The sequence below is a fragment of the Ambystoma mexicanum genome, chromosome 1p (assembly GCF_040938575.1).
Source record: "Ambystoma mexicanum isolate Mex_15411 chromosome 1p, UKY_AmexF1_1, whole genome shotgun sequence".
NCBI classification, from domain to species: Eukaryota; Metazoa; Chordata; class Amphibia; order Caudata; family Ambystomatidae; genus Ambystoma; species Ambystoma mexicanum.
This window is the reverse complement of record NC_090921.1, coordinates 819,885,222-819,895,154: the sequence shown is the minus strand read 5'-3', so window position 1 is coordinate 819,895,154 and position 9,933 is coordinate 819,885,222. Positions and strand designations below refer to the sequence as shown.

Below are 9,933 nucleotides of genomic sequence, written 5' to 3'. Positions count from 1 at the left end.
AACTCCATTTTATATCCCCCATGCCTCACTCACAGCTCAACTTTCTGTACCTTCTGAAATTTTTTTTTTTAAAGTAATGCATTTACAGCAGTGAGTTTTCTGCATTTAATGAGAGGCAGTAGCAGCATCATCACCTTCAGGAGGAAGTCTGTTCAGAGAGTCCCTGCGGGATGGCATTCGGCCTGTGACACACCGGTTGCACAAGTTCTCAGTGGCATGTTCATTAACCAGCTTCGTCTTTTCATGTAGATATGTAGTTCATGTTAACAGTGTACGTAAAATACTACACCATTATGGACAGCATTGAGTTATTGCAAGAAAAAAATAAAAATAAATTAAAAAAAAAAGACCAGAATATTTCAACAGTCATTTAATAATGCAAATCCACCCGAAAAAAGAAATGCTTTTGACTTTTTTTTGTTTCCAGAAATTCACAATACACATCAAAACATATCTTACAAACATAAAAAACTTGGATGAGAGAAAAAAGTACATATGTGAGGAGAAAAGAAAAAGTCAGATAGTCTTGTGTTCGGCGGTGGGTTGCTTTATAAATAGTACTTTGACCTGAATTGTTCAGTTCGAATTTTTTTATTTTTCAGGAATAGAAAACCCAGTTTCTGGAAAATGCCTGCTTGCGGCTCAGAATTTGCATGTTGTTGTTCGATCCAGAGTCTCTTTGCTCTGGAAGCTGTCAGTTTGCTGCAGCTAGTGCTTGTAGTTTTCAGTGCTGCAATTCAAATTTCGTTTGATAGAACTCGTGTAGCCAGTGTACCAGCACGCATCTGATAACTATTTGAAGAAAGAAATGACGGCAGCAGTTACTTTCCTTTTTTCTGGCTACTAGAGTAACGGAAAAGAATGCCTTGCGGTCAGTCGAAGCATACATCCGAGTGCTGTGTGTGGGGCAATTTTGCCTCAATTAGAATGCTTCCCACAAACCTCTGAGATACACACAACTAGAGATCCCTCTCTTTCTGATGGGATATGGGTGATAATGCGTTTGGTATGTGGTACATAGCATTTCTTCATCGTCCACTGGCCTGCAAGATACCAAAATGGCAAAGAAATTGGGTTAGTGTCTCCATCTTGAATTGGCCACACACTTGGCAAGAGGAAAGTGGACTAAGTGGACTATGGCCCAAGACATGGATGAGGCGCAGCACTGCATGTCCTGCGGCCTGGAAAGTGGAGGATCATCAGATGTCCAGCCAGCTTTTCAGAAATAATGCACAGAGGTTCAATAGGTACATGGTAAACTGTACTGCTGGGCAGAACTTCCAAAGCAGCCCTCTGGGTCCTCACTGTATGGGCATATATGGCCAGTTGAAGCTGGATCCGGACAGCAACATGTCCCTGATCAAGGTCTCTATTGGGGTCTTCCCCACTAGACGGACAAAAAACAGCTGCTCTATGACCGGAGCAGAAACGATGCGTAGAGAAGGCAAACGGAGGAGGAGTCTTCCAAACCTGCTGGGCTGGTTCGGGTACTGGTTCCGAACGTATTCCTCCAAGGCACACTGGGATTTCTCTTGAACGCTCTCGACGTGGCCCAGGTCGGACAATCCCACGGCATCTGGATGGGACAAGAAGTAGAGATTGGTTTGGCTGCATTTACTCATATCTGATACACAGAAACAGGCAGTCTGAACTCAAAGCATTTCATGAGCAAATCACACCTTTAAGGTTCGGGAGGCGTGGCCACTGGACATGTGGGTCAACAACCAGGGGAGCGAGATTTTATGATGCAGCAATACTTTAGTGAGGATGTATATCGGCAGTTGCCATCTAGCATGAGACTATATAATCTAGACAATGTTTGTGCATGTGGCCAAGTACCAGAATGAGTAGTTCAAATGCTGTCGGTTTGTACCAAGTGTGGGCAGGCATGATGGGCTGTTGGGGGACAGATTCACAGGTGGAAGACCTCCTACACTGGCAACGGGCTGAATGAAGTTATGGAAGAAACTTCTCTAGAGTTCCATCATCCATGGGAGACCTCCCACTCACCCTCGTCGCAGGCGTAACTACAATTCCTCCTAAATAAAATATATACATACTTTATTAATCCTTGCTCTTGAATTTTAACTCTAAATTAACGTGCAAGTCTTCTCAGAAGGAGCACAGAGCTTTGTTAGGAGATCTTTTATGATGAGACTTAGTTTCAATCTCTAGCCCCTTGCGGGCGGGTTCCATTTTCATTCGGTTCCATGTGTTAATATCCCTGCCAAAATATCGCCATATTTTTATGGCACTATTAAGACATAGAACCTGTAGGGGACACACCCGCAACCCCCTCTCCCAAAAACCCCCAAAATTATCCCGCCAAAAAATATTGCCTATGGCCGTTCCAGACGACCATATATACGGCAATATTTTTGGTGGGGATAATCTAGTGATACTGTTCATGCTTTCTTCACCTGTTTTTTTTGTGGCACTTTATACCGAGAAAAAATAAAAATAAAAAAAGAAAATCGGTCCCCCACACCAATTTATTCCTTATACACCACCCCATCCTACCCTTTATATGCCCTTCCCTACACCCCCCATATTTTCCAATTTTTTTGGGCAAAACTTTATCAGCAAAAAGTGCCGCGAAAAAAAAACAACAGGGTATTAACGAACATCATACCTTCAGGGATACCAAACGAGAAACACACATGTGTGTGCAGTTCTGTCGGGGTCTGGCAAGCAATACAACATGTAATTATATATTTTCCAGGTCTCAATTAGAAACGGGCTGCCATTTTTAGGCGGTTCGTGCAGAATATAGATTCTAGCCTCACTGAAACCTTTTGGGGCAGTCTTCGAATTGTCAACACGTCTCTTAGAATTAAACTAGTAACGTTTTGTATGCAACGTTTTAGATGACATTTTCTCTAAATTGTAATATTCTTTTTTAATATGCTATTTTGCACGTCTTTTTTACCGTGAATTAATTGGGTGCCATCTATTGTAATTAATTTGTGCAAGACTGTTTTAGCCATACCACACATGATAATGCCATGGGTAAACCACCCAGGCTTTAGAGAGCAGAAATTACATTCTAACCAAAGGCGAGATTGCTTTAAATATATGTTGAAAGTGCAGTGTGCCGATTTATCCAATTCTAGAATGGGGAGTAAAACAAACTCATTAAATTTGGCAAAGTGATTTGGCGCAAAGGACCAAAATGTCCTCTAAACTGCTATAGTTACACAGAAGCTAATTATATATTTAGCTATAGATTGAAAGTTTGAAATTGATAGTCCATATAAAAAAGGAGGCATGACTCCCTTAAAGCTGCATTTACAACTTTCCATCTCCATATGTCTTCTACCATCTGTTATGGCCAGATTACAGAAACTTTGCACCGGTGCAATTGCAAAGTTATTAGGTATTACAATATGGCAAAGTTGCAAATGATAAATCTTTGCACCAGGGCAGTTTGTCCTACTGGCAAAACCATTCCTTATTAGAATCGCAGCACTAGGGGCGTGTTTGTCAACTGAGCAAAGCCACTGCCAGCATCCCCCTGGGGAGCAGTTGCATGGGAATATGTACAAGACACAATGCTGCCTCCTTCTTAAACATGGATCTTGTGTATATTCACGTGCGTGTGTTCACTAGCAAGTGATGTCATGGATGGGAGAAGGAGCCATTGTAAAGTATGATCACCTATACAAGTTGCATGAATCAGATTACCCAACTTGAGTGAGTGAATCAAAACTCAGTGATCGTATGTACAGAACACCATGTTGCTGCTTTGTAGATTTCAGGACAAACCTAATTACGAGTTTGGTGGTTATTCAGCATGTTTACGGCCAAATTACTACAAAACTCATTATCGTTACCACCACTTGGTCCTGTGGGTTTACCACAGGATTAAGAGTGGTAGGGCAGTGTGGATCCTCTTTTTTTGAGTTGTTTGGCAGAAGTGCCATGGGTGGTAATTACGCTGATTTTTTTTTTTTTTTTTTTATCTTAAAAGTGGCTACTTTACCTCCAAAACGATGTTGGAGGAAAATCCTGCACTTCAAAGACAATCTTGCATGTCAATGGTGCAGTAAAAACTGCAGTAATTCCATTACCCTGCCCAAAAAAAGTACAGTAACAAAATTACCAACAGGTTTTTCCTGCACCTGCAAACTTGTAATGAGGCCCACGTATTTTCAAAGAATGAAGCCATAACTGCATCCACTTGTGTTGCTGGGAAATCCAGCCGGAGAGCAGAGAAACCGACTGGTTGATGTGGACAGAGTATTACACGTATGTTGGGCAATGGAAGGAGTCTACAACGGAGCGATCACTGCCTTCATAGTAAAAAAACACATGAATAAGCAGCGTGCACAGGCCCTGGAGCCTCTCGTTCAACTGTCTAGAGTCAATATATAAACCCCCCCGCTCCCTATCTGCCCCAACTCAAGGGGATACCGCAACTTGGGATTCACCTTTGAATCGGACGCTATGCTCGCAAGCCAGATTTTTTTTTTAATAAAAAATAAATAAAACGTATATAGTGCTTCCTAACCCAGGAGGCGACAAAGCACTATACAATAAAACATAGGCACACGTTTAAATTTACTATAGATAGCATTACAAGGGATCTATAATAAACAGCAAGAACATCTCAGCAGAAATAAAACAGATTCTTAATTTACACAGCAAATGTCAAATTTTAAAATAAGAAAGGGAAAACAAATTGATTAAGATGCGTTTTTCAATCCCTTCTGGAAAGCCAATGGTTGGTCGGGATCTGAGCACCCCTGAACGGGCCCCTGGTTAGATTTGGGTAGGCTTTCCAGAATATATGTGTTTTAAAGGCTCTTAAACAGAACTCTGAATACCAGGCCACTAATAACTACCCGTGTTGTGTAAAATGCTCCCTTTCCTATGGGTTCTGTCGGTAAGGAGGGCCATGCTGTGATCCTGGCTAGACAGCACCATCACATTGCTTTCTACACAGGGTTACCAAAAAAGTCACTCAACTAGTTTAAAACAGAGCAGCTAGCATGGTTCTAGGCCTCAGAAAGTCGAACCCATTGCTAGATGCAAGAGTGGAATTCAAGGTGCTGTGCACTGCACACTGGGCCTTCTGCAATACCCTGTGCATGAAAAACAACAATGCTGCCCTATGAGGAAGGTCACATTGGTGACATCTGGTCATCTTTGCATGCAAACGCCTAAGCAAGCATATGCAGTGGAGGTAAAGCTGGGCCAATTGGCCTCAAACTCTGGAATGATCTTCCAGAGAACCTCAGACCCCTTAACTATTGGGAAAGGCATACAAACCCATTTATTCCTGAAATTCTACCATAAACTAACCATTGTCCTCAACAATCCTCATGGATTCTGACCAACCCCCTCAAACTGCATACATCAGACCAGAAACCGTTTGGAGACATTCAACCAAGCCACCTGCTACGGTGGTTTATGACTGGCCCCGGAAACCCCACCCTTTCACCTTCAGCCCAACAGGACATTGGACGCTCACCTACAAGTCTTGCTTTAAATGGCGTGTTCCTTATCGATTAATTTTCCTCCTGCCTACCCCATTCACCTCACCCTGCCCTACCCGCAAACCATCCTCGGCTTTCTAGTGCTCTGAAGTAGCTCAGCACTGCATGCAGCATATCCAGGAAAGGAACTGTGTCAGCAAGGCCTCTGGCACAGGGAAAGCACTGAACCAATCATAGATGAGATGTGAAACCCCGCATCATGCAGCAGAGCACTGCCCCAAACTCAAAGCAAACACTTCAGCAATAAACTAGCACATATACGTCATGCAATCAAGTCAGCAGTAAGACTAGAAGTAGCAATTACATTGCTGGATACAAAAACCACCACAAAACCTATCCGACGAAGAGACTTGGACCACCATCTGACCCAGACATAAAATGAAATGTAGCAAAAACGCTGCCTCGCTGATGGCCCCATACTCCGGTAATCTACAAAGAGATTCTCAAAGAAACACCAGTACTTGATTGCCACGACGGAATTGTACCAGCAGCATTTAAGATTGCCTGCATCAAACCTATTCTACAAAAGCAAAACCTGCGACCCAGAAGACCTCACCAATCAGCAACCTTTCTCAAACACAAAACACACCCAGCCACACATTCTACAAAGCACTGCACAGAGACACATTTTGTGGCATGTGGACTAATCACCCATTAGATCACTCACAAATTGGCTTTACACCTACGAGAGGCACTAAATCAGCATTAGCACCAATCCGGAATGACCTACAAAAAAAACATGTACACAAACACCACCTCAGCACTAGTACTCTGACATCCGAGTGGTCATCAACGGCAACTACCACAATAAAATAATCAGAAGATTAATAAACTGATCTCCATAGCACCCATTTGCAACTATGAGATCCTGCCTAATGGGCAAGGCAGATAATTCCTTTTCATAACTTCGGCTTTTTTCAACAATTGAGCATCTCACCACTCTTCAACTTTTAGAGGGAATCACTGATTAAGATCATACAACTATATGGGTGCACTTGTCACAACAAATCGGATGGCACTCAAGTCGTATACAAAACGACCAGTAAGGAAATATCCAGTACCACCCCCAACCAACTACCCTACAGAAAGTAACTGATTAGAACATGGCCAACAAACCAAAACCACACCCCAGACGACAACAAAAATAGCTGCAGCTTTGCCTGATGCCATCCCTGGAACACCCCTTCCCTGGCATGCATCAATGGGCAAGTGCCCTAGAGCAGCTTCAGAATCTCTGCAAACCTCTGGCAATAGCCTCATATGGGAATCCCAACCCAGAAGCTCTTTTTGCTATCATCTACACTCAGTCAGATTGCACCCTCTTATTTTTTTTTTCCACCCAAAATGCGGACCTCATTCCTCAGGTCCTCAAGAATTATTCTAACAGCACTTATCTTGGTACGCCAGACTACCTCACAACAACAAACGATCCGAAACAGTGGCATAGTACTCAAACGTAGTAGGAGGGACCATCCAATCTCAGCTCCTAGAGAATTGTAGTGGCTACGAGAAAAAAATTTAAAATAAGGAATCCCCTTCAAAGAAAGCGGCTTTGCCCACCGAGCCCTCCAACGTCAATTTGAATACATCCAAAGAAAATCCTCACATTACCGACCATGTGAAGCTCTAAGATCCAGCAATGATGTGCCAATAATGACGAAGATTCTACAAGGACACGAGGCTCTCCCTTCACCAATATGGTTGTCGGACCTTGGGACACGTTACCGAGGGAAATCTGCACATTACAGGAACACTTGATATTCAGATGGACATTCGTCAATAAACAGCGGAAGCGCAGCACCATTCAATGGACCAATTACCTGGCACAGACGCACCCCAATTAAACACCATATCTGCTCTCACCACCCTTTTTCAATACCAACTAATGGCACTCAGAGAAACATACCAATGTCTATACGGGCACTAAACAGCTGCCCCTTCTTAATACAGCCTTATACACTGAGGGAGGGGTCATTATCACAGAATAATGACCCATCACCAATTAGGGTTGGGTCATTATTCCAAGCAATAATGTACCCTCCGGAGGTGAATAAGGCTATCATCACATGGTGGTAGTAGCAATACATGTTTTGGAGATGGTCAAGTTAATAACAGTGCTTTAAGAGTATATACAGTAAACAGACAAACTGAGGTGGTAAATTAAATGTGGTTTTATTTTGTAGTATTTCAATGATATGGTGGTCTTCTTAAGTTTTAATTGCAATTGGTTGAAATGGAACAGGCGCATGCATTATGGGTCATGTAAAAGTAATCTCTTTCTCTATAAGAAAGTTAAATGTTCCCATGTTTTATCTTTCACTTTAGTGTGCTAAATATCATGTAGCAACCAAAACAAAAACAAAAAAATCCTCCCACCGAGTAATTGTCTTGTTGAAACAAAATCTTTCCTGGAGGTTGCATTGCTCTTTCCCCACCTGCTTCTTAAGTCAGAATGTTCAGAATGCATGTTATTGGCTGCACTGTAAACATTCTGATTGGCTAAGAGAAGGTCAATGAATATTTCCATGTGCTAATATAAAAAATGCCACACAGGAGATAAGCCTACTACAACCACGAAGAAGCTCAACACCTACAGTGACTTCATGCGTTTGGTCCTACAGGATATCCTTATTGGGTGCAACCACCCCCGCCGCCCCCAATCAACTAAACCTCAATCGACCTCACTCACCCAAGGCAAACCTGAAACTAGCCAACAGCACAGGGATAGAAGACTCCCCATACTCTAAACACCACAACTCCATAGTTCTACCACCAACTGGCACACCCGGTGAGCAGCCAACATACACCCACACTGCAAACCTCAGGACGCAAAGCACTCTCCGACATAATACCTAGGAAGCGGTCATGCATGCAGAGCACAGGTTACTTCCCATAAATACAAAACCTCACAATCTTGCCTATCGCCTATCCACTAACTAAACACACCTGCTCTGTTCCACATCCACCGGAGTGGCCTGGAGAGCAGGAACATGGCAGTGGTGTTCTGTACAAATATTATTACAGTATGGCCAATCGCATGCACTGGGTTAAAAGGTAGACTGGTCTGACAAAATTAGACTGACAGGAAGTAGCTCCTGGGGTACTTCTTGCAAAACCTTTCAAACAAAATTAAAAAAAAAGACTAATTAACCCACCATTAAGGCAGTCCAAAACCCTTCAGAAGTGGTTAAGAAAGTGGGTGCGGCACATCCAGCCAGTGCGGGATTACGCTTACACTCTGAACTGGTTCTACCTGCACGCAACGCTGCATAAATAACCAAAAGCATAACATTTCACCGATGAAGGCTTTCGAGCTCCTCGAATATCTAAAAGGTACATTTTTGCGACCAAACTCAACAATTTCAGGGAGAAGTCTCCAGGTGATAAGTCTTCGGTATCGGGTGAAGAAACGTGCCCGAAGTCCTGGCTTCGCAGACAATCCTTCCACAGTCATGCATGAAGCAGCAAAGCTTGGCTTTCCAGGTCCACGTGGGAGCAGTGCAGGGGATTCCATTTGTCGTTCGCTTTGTGCATTAGTGAACGAGGTGGGGAAAACATCTGTCAATGCAGCGTGGTGGCCACTTTCATGGGAACCTGGATCATGCCAAGTCGGGGCGGGGAAAGTGCAGAACACGGCATTCCCCAGTTGCGTTGAGCTCAACCAGAGCAACGACCTCCTCCATCATCAAAAAGACACGCACAGTTCCCGACCACCAATTAAACAGCAGGCAAATCGCCGAGCGCGCGGGTTCCAGGCACACCGTCCACCTGCGCCTCTAATAAATATATATATATATATATATATCCCTAGCGGTCTCAAGCGTCATGCCAAATGGCTAAACAAGCTTAATCCCAGCAAAGACAACTCGGTGCGCTGAGCGCCTGCTGCATGCGTGTGTAATTTTCTGGTCAAATGTTCAGATCGTGGCGGCGGCGACACTGCCCTTCAACAGTTGAATTAAATCCGATCGGTCCAACTGAGGGTTACTTTTAACTGGCGAGTGACAATTCAGTTTGTGGTCTCCATGTTATTAATATTCTTTTATTTACCGTTAGGTGCACGTGAGGAAAATAGTAATATAAACCCATGGCAGTTTTTGTAAAAGGATACCTCATGAAATATAATCTTTCACAAAACACTAACAAAATAAAAGCTTTTTGGTAAATGAGAAATTAGGTTTTGCAAATTAGGTTTTAGGTTGACAGGGCCGAGAACACCCAGCTGCTTCCATCTCTACTTGCCTTCCCCAGTTGCGTTTTTGATTTCTTCCGCCATCACACACGCCTCCAAGCATTAAAGCTACCTCATGGTCTCATTATTGCATCTCTAAGCAGCTGCATGTGTGTCTGCGTGCGCATTTTAACGGCGAGGCTTCAGATGCAAGCACCATCTCCGTGGTAGAGAGAGGACTTGCGCGTGGAATGTGCTGGAAGC

At 43.3% G+C, this 9,933-nt stretch overlaps 1 protein-coding gene across 2 annotated transcripts in view; it reads right to left on the bottom strand.

Annotated features, from left to right (window-relative positions):
- Window positions 1–355: 355 nt before the first annotated feature.
- LOC138581276 (nuclear receptor subfamily 2 group F member 5-like) overlaps window positions 356–9,933 on the bottom strand; it is a 67,943-nt gene continuing 58,365 nt past the window's right edge. For both annotated transcript variants that reach the window (XM_069652477.1, XM_069652485.1), the window contains exon 4: window positions 356–1,576. In XM_069652477.1, the coding sequence (XP_069508578.1) occupies window positions 1,302–1,576 (275 nt within the window). In that variant the 3' untranslated portion in view covers window positions 356–1,301. The remainder of the gene's footprint in view (window positions 1,577–9,933) is intronic.